The following is a 21,425-nucleotide window of genomic DNA, read 5'->3' on the forward strand; positions in this document are numbered from 1 at the left end:
CTTATTTGGTAGCGAATGATTACCGTAGATCAAAAATAAATTGCGAAGACGTTTTTTTACAGCTAAAAAAGCGGTGGATGCGTTCAAATCGTAGCACACCCTGTATAGTTCTTTAAATTATCTATACGTGCTTATTGAGCTCGTAAAATTTTCTTGAATCATTCATTTAAACGACAGTTTTGTAATAAAGATTTTCGGAAGAAAGAAAATGAAGAAAAATCCATAACTAGACCTTTTTTATATCCTCCAGATGATTCTATGAGGGTTGATTGGTTTCAATAAGCGAATCGTTCTGTAATATGTAAAATTCTTATATAACTACGTTTATAAAGTGAATTAACACACTCTCGATATTTCCATTGAACCGTAAATAGTCCAGAAACCCAGATTTCAATCGAAATTCATCCTGATCGGATTTTCTATTGGTTTTGAGCTAGTGTTGTAACCAATCGAAGCAAAAACGCCCTTCGTGTATGTCGATTCAGGTGTTAGGGGGTGTTTGGCAAGTTTAACCAGATGTACAAGTAGCGTAAACGAAAATTATGATTACAGAATGATTTAGAAATGTTTTATTAATGAATTATTTGATACCATGTATATAGTAGAAGTTTCGGGTAAACTAGGAAACTTCTAAAACACATTAAAATAATGAAATGGCCGTTTTCTTTCATCATTTCGTGACTATGTGCAGCTGGGGTTTGTGTCGGGATTAAGTGGGGCCTTTATACGTGCTTAGACATATCATTAAAAGATCGATAGCAGAAAGGCGAAAGGTCTCTTAAGTAGGAACTGAGATTTATCTACGGCATGGTTTCACATTTTCTGTGGATTATACGATGTGTGATTTATTTATTTTTTTTTTCGTTTCGTGCTATTCATAAAATTGTGGAATTTGAAATTATACAAAACAACAAACTTCAAAGGCGTCATGAATATTTTGGTTTTGGTGGAAAAGTTCGGTTCGGTTTCTACATTATTTGAATCTGAACTTTTCCACCAAAACAAAAATATAAAAATTTATAATTCAAAAAGACAATAACCGATGCAATCCTGAGCAAATTGCATCCATTTTCAAAGGTAATCTCGAATGATTATGACATCAATATTAATAAAAATTATAGTATATTATCTAAAGTACCTACTGTCCAAATTTCAACAGAATCCGACTCGTAGTTTCCTTCTAAACGCGTTTAAAAGTTTTCAACAGGTTGAATTTACACAAAACAAAAAACTGCAAAAGCGTCATGAATATTTTTGTTTTGGTGGAAAAGTTCGGTTCGGTTTCTACATTATTTGAATCCGATCTTTTCCACCAAAACAAAAATATAAAAATTTATAATTCAAAAAGACAATAACCGATGCAATCCTGAGCAAATTGCATCCATTTTCAAAGGTAATCTCGAATGATTATGACATCAATATTAATAAAAATTATAGTATATTATCTAAAGTACCTACTGTCCAAATTTCAACAGAATCCGACTCGTAGTTTCCTTCTAAACGCGGTTAAAAGTTTTCAACAGGTTGAATTTACACAAAACAAAAAACTGCAAAAGCGTCATGAATATTTTTGTTTTGGTGGAAAAGTTCGGTTCGGTTTCTACATTATTTGAATCCGATCTTTTCCACCAAAACAAAAATATGAAAATTTATAATTCAAAAAGACAATAACCGATGCAATCCTGAGCAAATTGCATCCATTTTCAAAGGTAATCTCGAATGATTATGATGTCAATATTAACAAAAATTATAGTACATTATCTAAAGTACCTACTGTCCAAATTTCAACAGAATCCGACTCGTAGTTTCCTTCTAAACGCGTTTAAAAGTTTTCAACAGGTTGAATTTACACAAAACAAAAAACTGCAAAAGCGTCATGAATATTTTTGTTTTGGTGGAAAAGTTCGGTTCGGTTTCTACATTATTTGAATCCGATCTTTTCCACCAAAACAAAAATATAAAAATTTATAATTCAAAAAGACAATAACCGATGCAATCCTGAGCAAATTGCATCCATTTTCAAAGGTAATCTCGAATGATTATGACATCAATATTAATAAAAATTATAGTACATTATCTAAAGTACCTACTGTCCAAATTTCAACAGAATCCGACTCGTAGTTTCCTTCTAAACGCGTTTAAAAGTTTTCAACAGGTTGAATTTACACAAAACAAAAAACTGCAAAAGCGTCATGAATATTTTTGTTTTGGTGGAAAAGTTCGGTTCGGTTTCTACATTATTTGAATCCGATCTTTTCCACCAAAACAAAAATATGAAAATTTATAATTCAAAAAGACAATAACCGATGCAATCCTGAGCAAATTGCATCCATTTTCAAAGGTAATCTCGAATGATTATGATGTCAATATTAACAAAAATTATAGTACATTATCTAAAGTACCTACTGTCCAAATTTCAACAGAATCCGACTCGTAGTTTCCTTCTAAACGCGTTTAAAAGTTTTCAACAGGTTGAATTTACACAAAACAAAAAACTGCAAAAGCGTCATGAATATTTTTGTTTTGGTGGAAAAGTTCGGTTCGGTTTCTACATTATTTGAATCTGAACTTTTCCACCAAAACAAAAATATAAAAATTTATAATTCAAAAAGACAATAACCGATGCAATCCTAAGCAAATTGCATCCATTTTCAAAGGTAATCTCGAATGATTATGATGTCAATATTAATAAAAATTATAGTACATTATCTAAAGTATCTACTGTCCAAATTTCAACAGAATCCGACTCGTAGTTTCCTTCTAAACGCGGTTAAAAGTTTTCAACAGGTTGAATTTACACAAAACAAAAAACTGCAAAAGCGTCATGAATATTTTTGTTTTGGTGGAAAAGTTCGGTTCGGTTTCTACATTATTTGAATCCGATCTTTTCCACCAAAACAAAAATATGAAAATTTATAATTCAAAAAGACAATAACCGATGCAATCCTGAGCAAATTGCATCCATTTTCAAAGGTAATCTCGAATGATTATGACATCAATATTAATAAAAATTATAGTACATTATCTAAAGTATCTACTGTCCAAATTTCAACAGAATCCGACTCGTAGTTTCCTTCTAAACGCGGTTAAAAGTTTTCAACAGGTTGAATTTACACAAAACAAAAAACTGCAAAAGCGTCATGTATATTTTTGTTTTGGTGGAAAAGTTCGGTTCGGTTTCTACATTATTTGAATCTGATCTTTTCCACCAAAACAAAAATATGAAAATTTTTAATTCAAAAAGACAATAACCGATGCAATCCTGAGCAAATTGCATCCATTTTCAAAGGTAATCTCGAATGATTACTACGTCTATGTTAATATAGATTATAGTACATTCTGAGTAAATTGCATCGCTCCTTTTTGGAGTCTGTGTTTTAACAGAATCCTTTGGCTAATGTGATGAATCTGGTCGAGGTGTCCACTTTCCAATGTCCAACAATCGCTTCCCAAACACATTTGCAGTTTCATCTAGTAGCAAAAATATCTTTTATTCTAATAATTAACTTTTCTTTTCTAACCTAAGTATCCTAAGTATTTTTTCTTTCATTCTTTCGTGCTGTGCTCATCCAATTTTGACAGTCCTCTGTTTATACATTGTCTACACCAACAGTCAATTTTCTAAATTAATTTTCTCGCAAAGTTCCAACTTCTAACAGACTAAATCATCAGGTATTATCCGCTGGTCAGCGAAACCAAACGTCAAGTAATGATTTAATGAGATAAAATAATCCCGCCGATTGGACGATGACCAATTAAATCACCTAGAAACTAATCTGCGACCGATTGCGAACCATTCGTTGATTGAACTAACCGCTTATAATCTATCAATCACTATAGAATGATTTCGTTGTATTCAATAACAAAATTTCAATATAAACTGTTTGTTTAAGAATTTTTTTTATGTATTGGTCGATAATTAAAATATTTATTCACTTCTTTTTCCATTTAAAACATCCAAGAATCCTCGATATCGTAGCAGTAACTGTTGATAATTATCCTGGAAAGTCTCCTGAAGTTTTGTCATCGTTTTTTCTATTCTCACTTCGAATATCTTCAGAAAGATACGTGCATCAATCCAAGCATCCTGAAGACTCTATCTGCTGCGTTTCCAAGACCTCTTTCTATCTAGTTTTATACAAGAAATAACCATGCAGCAATCTTGGGATCCTCCAAAGATGATGTCCTTCAACGACCTCAAATGTTATCCAGGGTTTTTCGATGCTAATATTTTAGTTAATTCTCGAGCCGAAGGTGCAAAAATAGACCGTCGAGGTGAGATGATCGGTCGTTTAATCGTGATGAAGCTTCCAGAGAGATACGTGCATCAATCCAAACATCCTGGAGCTTATCATGGTTCTGTGTTATGTTTCAGACCCACTATTGACCCACTTGACATTATCTGTGTGGATTTATTGAATTCCTCGCGTTTATAATAATAAAAATAAGCGGAATCAATACTTCTACGAACTCTAACGGTTTAGTTCTCATCAGTCTTGTTTTATATCAGAATTTAACGTTACTAAGATCACTTTAACTTAAGGTTTTCCGAAAAACGTTCTAGCACGAAGCCATTTTGAATTCTTGTAGAGTTTTAACAATTTATTCGAGTACGTTTCGGAAAATTGTTATTGTTATAGTCTAACTCGAAGTTTTATTCGAATCCCAATTGTAAGATCAAAATTCAATTGATACTGGAAGTAGTTACGCCATGTCGTAATATTACAGGGTAATTGGAAAAAAAAATATTATCGTGGTTTCAATACATTAGGTCGTTTGGAACTTTCCAGATGTGTCGTTAATCAGTTGGACGTAGATCTGGCTGCGGGGAAGTCCTAATTTGTTTGCTAACGAAAATGATTAATTTATGGATTGTAAATCCCTTTTAAAGGGATTAATTTGATGATGATTAATTTGAATACTCTTGTATTTATTAGAAGCGATTTCACAGAGTCTATAATTTCCATTCACATAGACGTAGTAATAATTCAAGATTACTTTTGAAAATGGATGTAACTTGCTCAGGATTGCATCGGTTATTGTCTTTTTGAATTATAAATTTTCATATTTTTGTTTTGGTGGAAAAGCCCGGATTCAAATAATGTAGAAACTGAACCGAACTTTTCCACCAAAACAAAAATATTCATGACGCTTTTGCAGTTTTTTGTTTTGTGTAAATTCAACCTGTTGAAAACTTTTAAACGCGTTTAGAAGGAAACTACGAGTCGGATTCTGTTGAAATTTGGACAGTAGATACTTTAGATAATGTACTATAATTTTTATTAATATTGACATCATAATCATTCGAGATTACCTTTGAAAATGGATGCAATTTGCTCAGGATTGCATCGGTTATTGTCTTTTTGAATTATAAATTTTCATATTTTTGTTTTGGTGGAAAAGCCCGGATTCAAATAATGTAGAAACTGAACCGAACTTTTCCACCAAAACAAAAATATTCATGACGCTTTTGCAGTTTTTTGTTTTGTGTAAATTCAACCTGTTGAAAACTTTTAAACGCGTTTAGAAGGAAACTACGAGTCGGATTCTGTTGAAATTTGGACAGTAGATACTTTAGATAATGTACTATAATTTTTATTAATATTGACATCATAATCATTCGAGATTACCTTTGAAAATGGATGCAATTTGCTCAGGATTGCATCGGTTATTGTCTTTTTGAATTATAAATTTTCATATTTTTGTTTTGGTGGAAAAGCCCGGATTCAAATAATGTAGAAACTGAACCGAACTTTTCCACCAAAACAAAAATATTCATGACGCTTTTGCAGTTTTTTGTTTTGTGTAAATTCAACCTGTTGAAAACTTTTAAACGCGTTTAGAAGGAAACTACGAGTCGGATTCTGTTGAAATTTGGACAGTAGATACTTTAGATAATGTACTATAATTTTTATTAATATTGATGTCATAATTATTCGAGATTACCTTTGAAAATGGATGCAATTTGCTCAGGATTGCATCGGTTATTGTCTTTTTGAATTATAAATTTTCATATTTTTGTTTTGGTGGAAAAGATCGGATTCAAATAATGTAGAAACCGAACCGAACTTTTCCACCAAAACAAAAATATTCATGACGTTTTTGCAGTTTTTTGTTTTGTGTAAATTCAACCTGTTGAAAACTTTTAAACGCGTTTAGAAGGAAACTACGAGTCGGATTCTGTTGAAATTTGGACAGTAGATACTTTAGATAATGTACTATAATTTTTATTAATATTGACATCATAATCATTCGAGATTACCTTTGAAAATGGATGCAATTTGCTCAGGATTGCATCGGTTATTGTCTTTTTGAATTATAAATTTTCATATTTTTGTTTTGGTGGAAAAGATCGGATTCAAATAATGTAGAAACCGAACCGAACTTTTCCACCAAAACAAAAATATTCATGACGCTTTTGCAGTTTTTTGTTTTGTGTAAATTCAACCTGTTGAAAACTTTTAAACGCGTTTAGAAGGAAACTACGAGTCGGATTCTGTTGAAATTTGGACAGTAGATACTTTAGATAATGTACTATAATTTTTATTAATATTGACATCATAATCATTCGAGATTACCTTTGAAAATGGATGCAATTTGCTCAGGATTGCATCGGTTATTGTCTTTTTGAATTATAAATTTTCATATTTTTGTTTTGGTGGAAAAGATCGGATTCAAATAATGTAGAAACCGAACCGAACTTTTCCACCAAAACAAAAATATTCATGACGCTTTTGCAGTTTTTTGTTTTGTGTAAATTCAACCTGTTGAAAACTTTTAAACGCGTTTAGAAGGAAACTACGAGTCGGATTCTGTTGAAATTTGGACAGTAGATACTTTAGATAATGTACTATAATTTTTATTAATATTGACATCATAATCATTCGAGATTACCTTTGAAAATGGATGCAATTTGCTCAGGATTGCATCGGTTATTGTCTTTTTGAATTATAAATTTTCATATTTTTGTTTTGGTGGAAAAGATCGGATTCAAATAATGTAGAAACCGAACCGAACTTTTCCACCAAAACAAAAATATTCATGACGCTTTTGCAGTTTTTTGTTTTGTGTAAATTCAACCTGTTGAAAACTTTTAAACGCGTTTAGAAGGAAACTACGAGTCGGATTCTGTTGAAATTTGGACAGTAGATACTTTAGATAATGTACTATAATTTTTATTAATATTGACATCATAATCATTCGAGATTACCTTTGAAAATGGATGCAATTTGCTCAGGATTGCATCGGTTATTGTCTTTTTGAATTATAAATTTTCATATTTTTGTTCTGGTGGAAAAGATCGGATTCAAATAATGTAGAAACCGAACCGAACTTTTCCACCAAAACAAAAATATTCATGACGCTTTTGCAGTTTTTTGTTTTGTGTAAATTCAACCTGTTGAAAACTTTTAAACGCGTTTAGAAGGAAACTACGAGTCAGATTCTGTTGAAATTTGGACAGTAGGTACTTTAGATAATGTACTATAATTTTTGTTAATATTGACATCATAATCATTCGATATTACTTTTGAAAATGGATGCAATTTGCTCAGGATTGCATCGGTTATTGTCTTTTTGAATTATAAATTTTTATATTTTTGTTTTGGTGGAAAAGATCAGATTCAAATAATGTAGAAACCGAACCGAACTTTTCCACCAAAACAAAAATATTCATGAAGCCTTTGAAGTTTCCTTTTTTATATAAATTTGATATAAATCGATTTGAATACAACCCTGTGTATTCAACAAGACTTTTCAAGATGGTGGATTATTTCTAAGAATGAATCGTCGCCGGAAATAATCACTGGAATAATTGAAAGCAATACTATTAAAAATTCTTCATCAGTTTTCAGAATTTTCTAGCCCCGTTGAAATTTTCGCTTTTCCTCGAAATTGGTTATAAACTATCGAGTTTCTATCGAGGAATCGAGTGTTTGTTTAAGGACAATCGGTATCAATATCTGCTCTAACTGGAAATGTTATACGAACCTTTGTTATCTCACCTGAGTAATGTTGATTTAAAAAGTTCTTTGTTATTTTAGGATTAGACCAGACGGTCGGGTCCCTGTTTGGATATATTTCGATACGAGAATATTTATAAAAGGAAGTGAAGGTTTTACTTGGAATTCTTTATATATTTTTCAATGGATATGTTGACGTGCATATCACTTCGTTAAAAATTATTTATTATAAAAGGTTGTCAAGTAAGTACTTTCAATTTTTACTGATAGAGAGCGTTGCCTTTTTTTTCCTCAAATATGGGCAACGTTCTGGCCGATCTACTGAAGTTGATGATGATCAAATCAAAGTCATAATTGAAGAAAATCGTCTTATAAACACTTAAAATGTCTTGGGTTAGTTAAGAAACTCGATTTTTGGGTATTTCTCGAGTTGAAAGAAATTCATTCGATATAAAGAATCGATGTGCGCTTTAAACGAAATAAAATCGATACTTTTTCGAAAAGAATCATCACTGGTGATAGAAAATGGGTTTTATACAGTTTACTGAAGTTGATGATGACCAAATCAAAGTCATAATTGAAGATAATCGTCATATAAACACTTAAGATGTCTTGGGTTAGTTAAGAAGCTCGATTTTTAGGTATTTTTTGAATTGAAAGAAATTCATTCGATACAAAGAATCGATGTGCGTTTTAAACGAAAAGAAATCGATACTTTCTCGTAAAGAACTTAACACTTAACTATCCACTAACACTAACACTTACACACTTAACTAAACTATTCACTAATACTTATACACTACACTATTCACTATATTTATGTTTCTAAATCTTCTTGATTTTAAGTCTTTTTTGTTTCAAAATTAGTTTTTTTTAATAATTCTCAAAACATAAATAAAATTTGACGTTTCGACTTTTGATAAAGATTTAAAGAGAAACCGAGACGTCAATATTTATTTATGTTTTAAAAATTTCTTAAAAAAAACTAATTTTGGAACAAAAAAGACTTAAAATCAAGAAGATTTAGAAACCTAAACATATCAAAAGGTTTACGAAATAAGAAATTGAAGAGAATCACTATCTTTCATACACTTAACTATTCACTAACACTAACACTTATACGCTTAACTAAACTATTCAATATCTTCATGTTTCAAAATTAATTTTTTTTTATTAATTCTCAAAAGATAAATAAAATTTGACGTTTCGACTTTTGATAAAGATTTAAAGAGAAACCGAGACGTCAATATTTATTTATGTTTTAAAAATTTCTTAAAAAAAACTAATTTTGGAACAAAAAAGACTTAAAATCAAGAAGATTTAGAAACCTAAACATATCAAAAGGTTTACGAAATAAGAAATTGAAGAGAATCACTATCTTTCATACACTTAACTATTCACTAACACTAACACTTATACGCTTAACTAAACTATTCAATATCTTCATGTTTCAAAATTAATTTTTTTTTATTAATTCTCAAAAGATAAATAAAATTTGACGTTTCGACTTTTGATAAAGATTTAAAGAGAAACCGAGACGTCAATATTTATTTATGTTTTAAAAATTTCTTAAAAAAAACTAATTTTGGAACAAAAAAGACTTAAAATCAAGAAGATTTAGAAACCTAAACATATCAAAAGGTTTACGAAATAAGAAATTGAAGAGAATCACTATCTTTCATACACTTAACTATTCACTAACACTAACACTTATACGCTTAACTAAACTATTCAATATCTTCATGTTTCAAAATTAATTTTTTTTTATTAATTCTCAAAAGATAAATAAAATTTGACGTTTCGACTTTTGAAAAAGATTTAAAGAGAAACCGAGACGTCAATATTTATTTATGTTTTAAAAATTTCTTAAAAAAACTAATTTTGGAACAAAAAAGACTTAAAATCAAGAAGATTTAGAAACCTAAACATATCAAAAGGTTTACGAAATAAGAAATTGAAGAGAATCACTATCTTTCATACACTTAACTATTCACTAACACTAACACTTATACGCTTAACTAAACTATTCAATATCTTCATGTTTCAAAATTAATTTTTTTTTATTAATTCTCAAAAGATAAATAAAATTTGACGTTTCGACTTTTGATAAAGATTTAAAGAGAAACCGAGACGTCAATATTTATTTATGTTTTAAAAATTTCTTAAAAAAAACTAATTTTGGAACAAAAAAGACTTAAAATCAAGAAGATTTAGAAACCTAAACATATCAAAAGGTTTACGAAATAAGAAATTGAAGAGAATCACTATCTTTCATACACTTAACTATTCACTAACACTAACACTTATACGCTTAACTAAACTATTCAATATCTTCATGTTTCAAAATTAATTTTTTTTTATTAATTCTCAAAAGATAAATAAAATTTGACGTTTCGACTTTTGATAAAGATTTAAAGAGAAACCGAGACGTCAAATTCTATTTTAATAACTTGAAAATTATTAAAAAAAAAAACTAATTTTGAAACATAAAGATAATGAATAGTTTAGTTAAGTGTGTAAGTGTTAGTGTTAGTAAATAGTTAAGTTAATTTTGAAATGAAAAAGACCTAAAATCGAGAACATTTAGAAAGATAAATAATTATATTTATACAAGGCACTCCCATATCTATTAATCGATGGTAATATTTCATAAAAGCGAGTTGGCAAATAATCAAAATTTTCGGTGGTAGTAGATGAAAGGTTATTGCTGCCCAAGGCTCCTCAAGTACCCGACCTTTTTTCCCTATTTTGTCTTGTCGGCCAACTCTCGTCCGTTTGCATACTCAACAATTTATTCATTCTAAAAAGGGGAGAACGTTCATTTAAAATACAGGGCGATCCGCAACTAATTTTAAAAGACATAATTCGCTATACAAGTTTTTAATTATTATTAAATTAGCTCTATCAAAACCACAAACTTTTTTTTAAATGTTATCAAAGGGGTAATGAGCAATAACTTTTCTGTAACTACCGAAGTTTGAGTTTCGTATCTCGTAAAACGAAAGTAGAATGAAGCTTGTAAACCGAATTCGTGGTACAAAAGCAAAAATTAGGGGCCAAAACAGACCTTGTTAATAAATCAAAATGATGTTTTTATTACCTCGAAACCCAAGCGTCATAAAGCAATTTGAAATATAGCTCGGGTGAAGTTCTTTTAAGGGGTGGAACCATAAAAAATCCCAAATAATCAATCAAAATAACAGAGGAGACAAATAGAAAAAAGTTACTAATTCGCTGTAGGGGTACCATCAAATTTTTAATTGAATACCTGTTTTAATGCCGAAGAAATCTTACTGCGATACATTTAGATTAATATTTTTTCGTAACAAGTATAGTACATGAGCTTACTCACAATTTTTACCAACTTCCAAATACGGCGGGGCTTGATTCTACAAAAGAAAAGTGACAGAAAAAACCCGATTTGAATGTATCGATTAAAATACACGAATAATTTGACGAAGAAGCTCGGAAATTTATAATAAACGTACAGTAATCAACACGGGAAAATAACAAACAAATTACGAAAGTTACAACTACCCAAAAAGTAAATAACAATTCAAAATGGCCGCTTGTCATGTGTCATGTCAAAATTCTATAAGTAGAATTAAACGATTTCTTAACCTCAAATTTGATTTGATATTTTCGTGACCGGATGGACACAGGCCATGGTTGAACAGTCCTCGAAATGAATTTTTTTTTGAGGATTTCTCAGTTATATTGAGTTTAATTTACCTTGGGATTTTTTTAAGTGCGATATTATGAGTTAAGTAATCAGCTGGACTTCATCTAGGTCTAGTTTTGATAAAAAAATTTTGCGTTTTGCGTTGCATAGTATCTTGCATAATATCAAGAAGAGTAAAGCTTCAAAAACGTGGATAAAAATCGGAAATACAGTAAATGAAAACTAACATAAATTTGAGCTTAAAGTATGTAGAAAATCCCCAAAAATAGTACGGGCAAATTAGGCGATTTTGAGATAAAAACTTAAATTAAATTGGGCGGTTTTGATTTATTAGATTTTGGGATGGAGTATATAAGTCTAGAAACAAAATTATTGGCACGGATTTTCGAAATTTTGGGACTTGGAAGTCAAAAAAATTTTGAAACGCAAATAACTCGAAAACTATGAGGAATTCGAAAAAAAGTGCTAAAACAAAAGAAGTAGGGTATAAAATTCTCTACAAAAAAGTATTCTGGGTGTTTGTTCCTAACCTCAAAATTTTTACCGTAAAATTGGTTCATGTATTCAAAAATACGTTGAATTGCGGATAACTCGAAAAATATGAAGATTTTGACAGAAATTGCCAAGAAAAAAGAAGTGAAGTACAACATTTTGTACAAAAAAGATTTGAATTTTTTCCTAAACTTAAAATTTTCAGTTTAAAATGGGTTTGAACGCTCAAAAATGTTTTGAATCGCGAATATCTCGAAAACTATGTAGAATTCGAAAAAAAGTATTAGGACCAAAATTGTAGAACACAAAATTCCCTATAAATTGGTTTTTGAGCATTTTTTCCTAACCTCAAAATTTCCGTTATAAAATGTGTTTGAACACTCAAAAATATTTTAAATCCCAAATAACTCGAAAACTATTACGAATTCGAAAAAAAATAGCAGAACCGAAACTGTAGAGCACAAAATTCCTTATAAATTGGTTCATGAGCATATTTTCCTAACCTAAAAATTTCCATTATAAAATAGGTTAGAAAGCTCTAAAATATTTTGAATCGCAAATAACTCGGAAACTACGTAAAATTCGAAAAAAAGTGCCAGAACCAAAATTGTAGAACACAAAATTTTCCGTGAATTGGTTAGTAAAAATTTTTCCTAACCTAAAAATTTTCATTATAAAATAGGTTAGAGAGCTCTAAAATATTTTGAATCGCAAATAACTCGGAAACTACGTAAAATTCGAAAAAAGTGCCAAAACCAAAATTGTAGAACACAAAATTTTCCGTGAATTGGTTAGTAAAAATTTTTCCTAACCTAAAAATTTTCATTATAAAATAGGTTAGAAAGCTCTAAAATATTTTGAATCGCAAATAACTCGGAAACTACGTAAAATTCGAAAAAAAGTGCCAAAACCAAAATTGTAGAACACGAAATTTTCCGTGAATTGGTTAGTAAAAATTTTTCCTAACCTAAAAATTTTCATTATAAAATAGGTTAGAAAGCTCTAAAATATTTTAAATCGCAAATAACTCGGAAACTACGTAAAATTCGAAAAAAAGTGCCTGAACCAAAATTGTAGAACACAAAATTCCCTATAAATTGGTTTTTGAGCATTTTTTCCTAACCTCAAAATTTCCGTTATAAAATGTGTTTGAACACTCAAAAATATTTTAAATCCCAAATAACTCGAAAACTATTACGAATTCGAAAAAAAATAGCAGAACCGAAACTGTAGAGCACAAAATTCCTTATAAATTGGTTCATGAGCATATTTTCCTAACCTAAAAATTTCCATTATAAAATAGGTTAAAAAGCTCAAAAATATTTTGAATCGCGAATATCTCGAAAGCGACTTGAAATTCGAAAAAAGTGCCAGAACCAAAATTGTAGAACACAAAATTTTCCGTGAATTGGTTAGTAAAAATTTTTCCTAACCTAAAAATTTTCATTATAAAATAGGTTAGAAAGCTCTAAAATATTTTGAATCGCAAATAACTCGGAAACTACGTAAAATTCGAAAAAAAGTGCCTGAACCAAAATTGTAGAACACAAAATTCTCCGTGAATTGGTTGGTAACAATTTTTTCTAACCAAAAAATATCCATTAAAAAATAGGTTTGAACGCTTAAAAATATTTTGAATCGCGAATATCTCGAAAACGACGTAGAATTCGAAAAAAAGTGCCAGAACCAAAATTGTAGAACACAAAATTTTCCGTGAATTGGTTAGTAAAAATTTTTCCTAACCTAAAAATTTTCATTATAAAATAGGTTAGAAAGCTCTAAAATATTTTAAATCGCAAATAACTCGGAAACTACGTAAAATTCGAAAAAAAGTGCCTGAACCAAAATTGTAGAACACAAAATTCTCCGTGAATTGGTTGGTAACAATTTTTTCTAACCAAAAAATATCCATTAAAAAATAGGTTTGAACGCTTAAAAATATTTTGAATCGCGAATATCTCGAAAACGACGTAGAATTCGAAAAAAAGTAACAGAACCAAAATTGTAGAACACAAAATTTTCCGTGAATTGGTTAGTAAAAATTTTTCCTAACCTAAAAATTTTCATTATAAAATAGGTTAGAAAGCTCTAAAATATTTTAAATCGCAAATAACTCGGAAACTACGTAAAATTCGAAAAAAAGTGCCAGAACCAAAATTGTAGAACACAAAATTCTCCGTGAATTGGTTGGTAACAATTTTTTCTAACCAAAAAATATCCATTAAAAAATAGGTTTGAACGCTTAAAAATATTTTGAATCGCGAATATTTCGAAAACGACGTAGAATTCGAAAAAAAGTAACAGAACCAAAATTGTAGAACACAAAATTCTCCGTGAATTGGTTGGTAACAATTTTTTCTAACCAAAAAATATCCATTAAAAAATAGGTTTGAACGCTTAAAAATATTTTGAATCGCGAATATCTCGAAAACGACGTAGAATTCGAAAAAAAGTGCCAGAACCAAAATTGTAGAACACAAAATTCTCCATAAATTGGTCAGTAAAAATTTTTCCTAACCTAAAAATTTTCATTATAAAATAGTTTTGAACGCTCAGAAAATGCGAATAACTCGAAATTCATGAATATTTCGAAAATTCTTTCGGGACAAAAAATATTGATAATAACACGAACGCGCCAAAAAAGTAGTTTTTCAAGAGTTAGAGCAGTTTCCACGTGCCCTTTTAATGTAAATTAGTTTAAAATCGCACTGGCGGGAATTTTCAAGCAGATACTTCGGTTTCTCCAGATTTACTCAGAAATAGTGACTCCCACAAAAAAATAACCAGATACCTTTTTTGTAGTAAATTTCAAACTCTCCATTTTTTGTTTCTACAGTTTTTTTCAAATTCCTCTTAATTATCGAGTTATTCGCGTTCCAAAATTTCGAAAACCCGTCATCGTAATTTTGTTCGAGATTATTCAGTAACCGAAAACCTTTGAGAATTTAAAAAATCAGTAGCGCCCTATTTAATATCCTAATTTAACTGTACTATAAAGATTAGATCTCACTCTAATAGCTGTAATTTCCCGTATACCATTCAAACCGACGAGAAATTTTATCATTAATGTATTTGTCAGATTTCGTAGGGGGTTTCAACTAATATCTACCACCGGATTTTGAAGATTACCGAAATCTGCATACATCTGTTAGCCTTGAAGACATTGCTATTTAAGTAACTCTAAATCAAAAAGAAAATAATCCACCCTGTCGTATTTATTTGTATAGAAACTAACAGAAAAGAAAGTATATTCGAATAGAAAATACAAACACCTTTGGACACGTATTTCGAAGTCATAATTTTGAAATAACTAAATTTGAATGGCTTATCGCACAGGTATTTTCAATACCTGTCATTTAAAATGAAAGAATTAGGTCACTAAGTGAATTAGTCGAAGATACGGTGGATTTTGGAAATGTTACTTTTTTGACTTTACTTTAAAGTATCTGTCAGTTTTGTAATTGACTTTTAATTAATTTATTAACGTTAACATGAAATATTTTAAACAATATATTTATAAAATTTTTAATTCAAAACTTTCTTCGAATAAGGAGGTGAACGGGAAAAACAATTTTCGACTCAATAAATATCTAAAATAATTCATTTTAGGTGAATAAAAAATACATATTTACAAGATCGTGGTTTTTAAATAAAAAAATGGTGAGTGATCCGTTTTAAAAATATTTTATCATTCTGGTAATATTTGGAAACGAAACTAAATTATAATTGTACCTCAGTTATTCGGAAGTTTGGGAGTGTTAACTGGAGGATGCGGAGTTTTAATATTAACTTCGAACGAATCTCTACGAGCCTCAATCATGGAATTACAACCTGCTAGATATCCTTGGGATCATTATGGACTCATAACAGCTTTAGATCACGCTAGGTATCAAAAATTTTTATCTACCAGTTTTCTTATTATAATCCTCAAATTTTCCTCCAATACGTTTTGCATTTGTACAAAAAAAAATCATCGGAATTTGCTTGAATTCATTCTCTATTATATATAATATCCAATCCTCTACTCTATTCTATTTTTTTCTTCAATTTTCCATTTTTCAAACTGTTTCTTTCTCTTAGATTTTCTCAACATCTTCTTCTTGATCTTCCTTTTGGTCTAGCTACTTCTAGTTCAATGTCCATCATCTTAGACAATCGTCCAGTACAAATTTTCTTCACTGTTACTTCTTTAGAACCGGTTTTTTCTTTTCAGTGCATTGTTTTGATTTTTTTCTTGTTTCGGGTGTGAAATTACGGACCCACGTTCCAACCATGATTGGACGGAAACATCTTCTCGAAGCTGTTTTCGTTCCATTGCGAAAAAACGCGGCACCCATCTCGCGCACGACTTTCTCGTGTCCGATTTTTCAGTTGTATCGCACTTTTTGAAATCCCTACTATGTGTCGACGATCATCCAGTGGATTGTCTTCAACATTTCTGTAGTAGTAACTTCATTTAGTCGACCGCTGCGCTGTTGAACTTCGCATTTCGTACGGTCTCGTTTAAACTTTCCTTAAAGTATCAACCAGAGTAGAAACTGATTTAGTTTTCATATTGGTTGGACTAAAACCTTTCAAATAAAACTATCAAATAACAAATTACATAAATTACAAAGGAAACGTTGCATTCAAGATTTTTTAAGCAACTACCGCCATCTATCAAGATCAAGATAGGTATTTCTGGAAAGGGGACAAACCAAGAAATAAAAAGCTTGTAAGATAAACAAGAAATCGGCAAAATCATTAGATCGAAAAGACTAGGATAGTTGGTAGACTTAAAAATAATAAAAACGACAAACCTAACCTCAATACTTCACCTTGTTGTTCACTTTTCTGGATCTACGAGTCGAATCTTTACTAGTTTTCCGATTAATTATAGTAAATATCGAAGACTTTATCGATGGACGTATCCACCATCACATATTTCTTCTTTTTTGTTTAGTATCAGAAGAGGTTATGAGGTTTATAAACAAGCGTGCGCATCCTGTCATTCTTTGCGTCATTTAGCTTATAGGAACCTCGTAGATGTCACTCATACTGAAGCCGAAGCTAAGGCGGAAGCTGAGGAGCAGATGGTGGAAGATGGACCTGACGAAGAAGGGAATATGTACGAAAGACCTGGGAAGTTATCTGATTATTTTCCTTCGCCTTATCCTAATGATAAAGCCGCGCGCGCCGCTAATAACGGAGCTTCGCCACCGGATTTAAGTCATATAATTCTATCCAAATTTGATCGTAAGTAAATTTGTCGTTTCTAGAGTGTTCTAATCGTTGAAAACTGTCAGTTCTGTCATTCTGATCATTGATTACAATCTTGTGTAACCTACTAGTCATATCTTGATTGTATTACCAAATGATTTTTCGTATATTCCAGATGAAGATTATATATTTTCTCTTCTGACTGGATATTGCGAAGCTCCCGCGGGAGTGGTACTCAGAGAAGGGCAGTACTATAATCCTTATTTCGTAGGAGGCGCCCTATCAATGGGGCCTCCTCTTTTCGACGATTCCGTCTATTATTCCGACGGTACGGCGAGTTACGTCAGTCAAATGGCTAAAGATGTGACTGTTTTTTTAAAATGGGCCGGAGAGCCTGAGTTCGATGATAGACAAAGAATGATGGTGAAGATGTTGATAATATGTAGTGCTCTGATGGGGGTTTCGTTTTATTTGGTAAGAATGAGATGGATGCCTTTGAAATCGAGAAAAATCGAATACAGACCAAAAAAATACGGATAATTTTAAAAATATAACCTCAATTTTTTATTTTATAATGTTAATAATTTGTATATTTAATATATTTTATTGATGAAAAGCTTGTTTTAGTACGTACAAGAGTTGGAATACAAATAACGCGTAATTTGGGACGATTTTCTCGAATATTGACACTGGAATTGTAGATTTTTTGAAAATATACTTTTTGTATTCCCTCGTATACGGCTATGATCAAATTTCTCTCAAACAAACTCACTTTTACCTTGAATAAATAACGTCTGCTCCATAATCTGACTTCGGGGTTAACAACAAGTCAAATGTTGTTAGATATATTACAAACACCTTGTATATCGTCTACAAGGTCCAGATTTATGTATTTTCTGAAATAATATGTCATTTGCATGGTGTTTTGTCACGTACATCCTGACCAGTAGTCATTTGATTGTTCTATCAACTCGATTCGAGTTGAGGATATTTATGTTACAGGAAATCGCGGATCCTCTTGATGAATAATAAAATTACCGGTAAAATATTGTCGGATTCATCGATGAAGTTTTTTACGATTTGAGCCGACGATTTTTGTTTGATTTGGATTGTTCAGTATTTTTTTTTGTATCTAAAAGCGATTCAAATTATTCTGAGTACGTTCACCGTACCAAAAATGTCAAATTTTATAACGTAAATGTCAAATGTCAAATAAAATTACCGATAAAATATTGTCGGATTCATCGATAACATTTTTTACGATTTGCGCCAACGAAATTTGTTGGATTCGGATTATTCATCATTTGTTTGTGTCTAAAAGCGACTAAAATAATTCTGAGTACGTTCGCCGTGTCAAAAATGTCAAATTTTATAACGTAAATGTCAAATGTCAAATAAAATTACCGATAAAATATTGTCGGATTCATCGATAACGTTTTTTACGATTTGCGCCAACGAAATTTGTTGGATTCGGATTATTCATCATTTGTTTGTATCTAAAAGCGACTAAAATAATTCTGAGTACGTTCACCGTGCCAAAAATGTCAAATTTTATGACTTAAATGTCAAATGTCAAATAAAATTACCGATAAACTATTGTCGGATTCATCGATAACGTTTTTTACGATTTGCGCCAACGAAATTTGTTGGATTCGGATTATTCATCATTTGTTTGTGTCTAAAAGCGACTAAAATAATTATGAGTACGTTCGCCGTGTCAAAAATGTAAAATTTTATAACGTAAATGTCAAATGTCAAATAAAATTACCGATAAAATATTGTCGGATTCATCGATAACGTTTTTTACGATTTGCGCCAACGAAATTTGTTGGATTCGGATTATTCATCATTTGTTTGTATCTAAAAGCGACTAAAATAATTCTGAGTACGTTCACCGTGCCAAAAATGTCAAATTTTATGACTTAAATGTCAAATGTCAAATAAAATTACCGATAAAATATTGTCGGATTCATCGATGAAGTTTTTTACGATTTGAGCCGACAATTTTTGTTGAATTCGGATTATTCAGCATTTGTTTGTGTCTAGAAGCGACTAAAATAATTCTGAGTACGTTCACCGTGCCAAAAATGTCAAATTTTATGACTTAAATGTCAAATGTCAAATAAAATTACCGATAAAATATTGTCGGATTCATCGATGAAGTTTTTTACGATTTGAGCCGACAATTTTTGTTGAATTCGGATTATTCAGCATTTGTTTGTGTCTAGAAGCGACTAAAATAATTCTGAGTACGTTCGCCGTGTCAAAAATGTCAAATTTTATAACGTAAATGTCAAATGTCAAATAAAATTACCGATAAAATATTGTCGGATTCATCGATAACGTTTTTTACGATTTGCGCCAACGAAATTTGTTGGATTCGGATTATTCATCATTTGTTTGTGTCTAAAAGCGACTAAAATAATTCTGAGTACGTTCGCCGTGTCAAAAATGTCAAATTTTATAACGTAAATGTCAAATGTCAAATAAAATTACCGATAAAATATTGTCGGATTCATCGATAACGTTTTTTACGATTTGCGCCAACGAAATTTGTTGGATTCGGATTATTCATCATTTGTTTGTATCTAAAAGCGACTAAAATAATTCTGAGTACGTTCACCGTGCCAAAAATGTCAAATTTTATGACTTAAATGTCAAATGTCAAATAAAATTACCGATAAACTATTGTCGGATTCATCGATAACGTTTTTTACGATTTGCGCCAACGAAATTTGTTGGATTCGGATTATTCATCATTTGTTTGTGTCTAAAAGCGACTAAAATAATTATGAGTACGTTCGCCGTGTCAAAAATGTAAAATTTTATAACGTAAATGTCAAATGTCAAATAAAATTACCGATAAAATATTGTCGGATTCATCGATAACGTTTTTTACGATTTGCGCCAACGAAATTTGTTGGATTCGGATTATTCATCATTTGTTTGTGTCTAAAAGCGACTAAAATAATTCTGAGTACGTTCGCCGTGTCAAAAATGTCAAATTTTATAACGTGAATGTCAAATGTCAAATAAAATTACCGATAAAATATTGTCGGATTCATCGATAACGTTTTTTACGATTTGCGCCAACGAAATTTGTTGGATTCGGATTATTCATCATTTGTTTGTGTCTAAAAGCGACTAAAATAATTCTGAGTACGTTCGCCGTGTCAAAAATGTCAAATTTTATAACGTGAATGTCAAATGTCAAATAAAATTACCGATAAAATATTGTCGGATTCATCGATGAAGTTTTTTACGATTTGAGCCGACAATTTTTGTTGGATTCGGATTATTCATCATTTGTTTGTATCTAAAAGCGACTAAAATAATTCTGAGTACGTTCACCGTGCCAAAAATGTCAAATTTTATGACTTAAATGTCAAATGTCAAATAAAATTACCGATAAAATATTGTCGGATTCATCGATGAAGTTTTTTACGATTTGAGCCGACAATTTTTGTTGAATTCGGATTATTCAGCATTTGTTTGTGTCTAGAAGCGACTAAAATAATTCTGAGTACGTTCGCCGTGTCAAAAATGTCAAATTTTATAACGTAAATGTCAAATGTCAAATAAAATTACCGATAAAATATTGTCGGATTCATCGATAACGTTTTTTACGATTTGCGCCAACGAAATTTGTTGGATTCGGATTATTCATCATTTGTTTGTGTCTAAAAGCGACTAAAATAATTCTGAGTACGTTCGCCGTGTCAAAAATGTCAAATTTTATAACGTAAATGTCAAACGTCAAATAAAATTACCGATAAAATATTGTCGTATTCATCGATAACATTTTTTACGATTTGCGCCAACGAAATTTGTTGGATTCGGATTATTCATCATTTGTTTGTGTCTAAAAGCGACTAAAATAATTCTGAGTACGTTCACCGTGCCAAAAATGTCAAATTTTATAACGTAAATGTCAAATGTCAAATAAAATTACCGATAAAATATTGTCGGATTCATCGATAACATTTTTTACGATTTGCGCCAACGAAATTTGTTGGATTCGGATTATTCATCATTTGTTTGTGTCTAAAAGCGACTAAAATAATTATGAGTACGTTCGCCGTGTCAAAAAT

General features: G+C 30.6%; 2 protein-coding genes across 2 annotated transcripts in view; both read left to right on the forward strand.

Annotated features, from left to right (window-relative positions):
• Positions 1-15,584: 15,584 nt before the first annotated feature.
• Positions 15,585-17,944, forward strand: LOC130891902 (cytochrome c1, heme protein, mitochondrial-like). The gene is made up of 5 exons (XM_057796985.1): positions 15,585-15,689; positions 15,745-15,795; positions 15,873-16,021; positions 17,078-17,370; positions 17,510-17,944. The coding sequence occupies exons 1-5, from the start codon at positions 15,627-15,629 to the stop codon at positions 17,872-17,874; spliced, it is 921 nt and encodes a 306-aa protein (XP_057652968.1). The 5' UTR covers positions 15,585-15,626; the 3' UTR covers positions 17,875-17,944.
• LOC130891901 (MOXD1 homolog 2) overlaps positions 17,097-21,425 on the forward strand; it is a 110,174-nt gene continuing 105,845 nt past the window's right edge. Inside the window, exon 1 of the mRNA XM_057796983.1 lies at positions 17,097-17,370. The gene's annotated coding sequence lies outside the window, so the exon portion shown is untranslated. The remainder of the gene's footprint in view (positions 17,371-21,425) is intronic.

Source organism: Diorhabda carinulata, chromosome 3 (genome assembly GCF_026250575.1).
Source record: "Diorhabda carinulata isolate Delta chromosome 3, icDioCari1.1, whole genome shotgun sequence".
NCBI classification, from domain to species: domain Eukaryota; kingdom Metazoa; phylum Arthropoda; class Insecta; order Coleoptera; family Chrysomelidae; genus Diorhabda; species Diorhabda carinulata.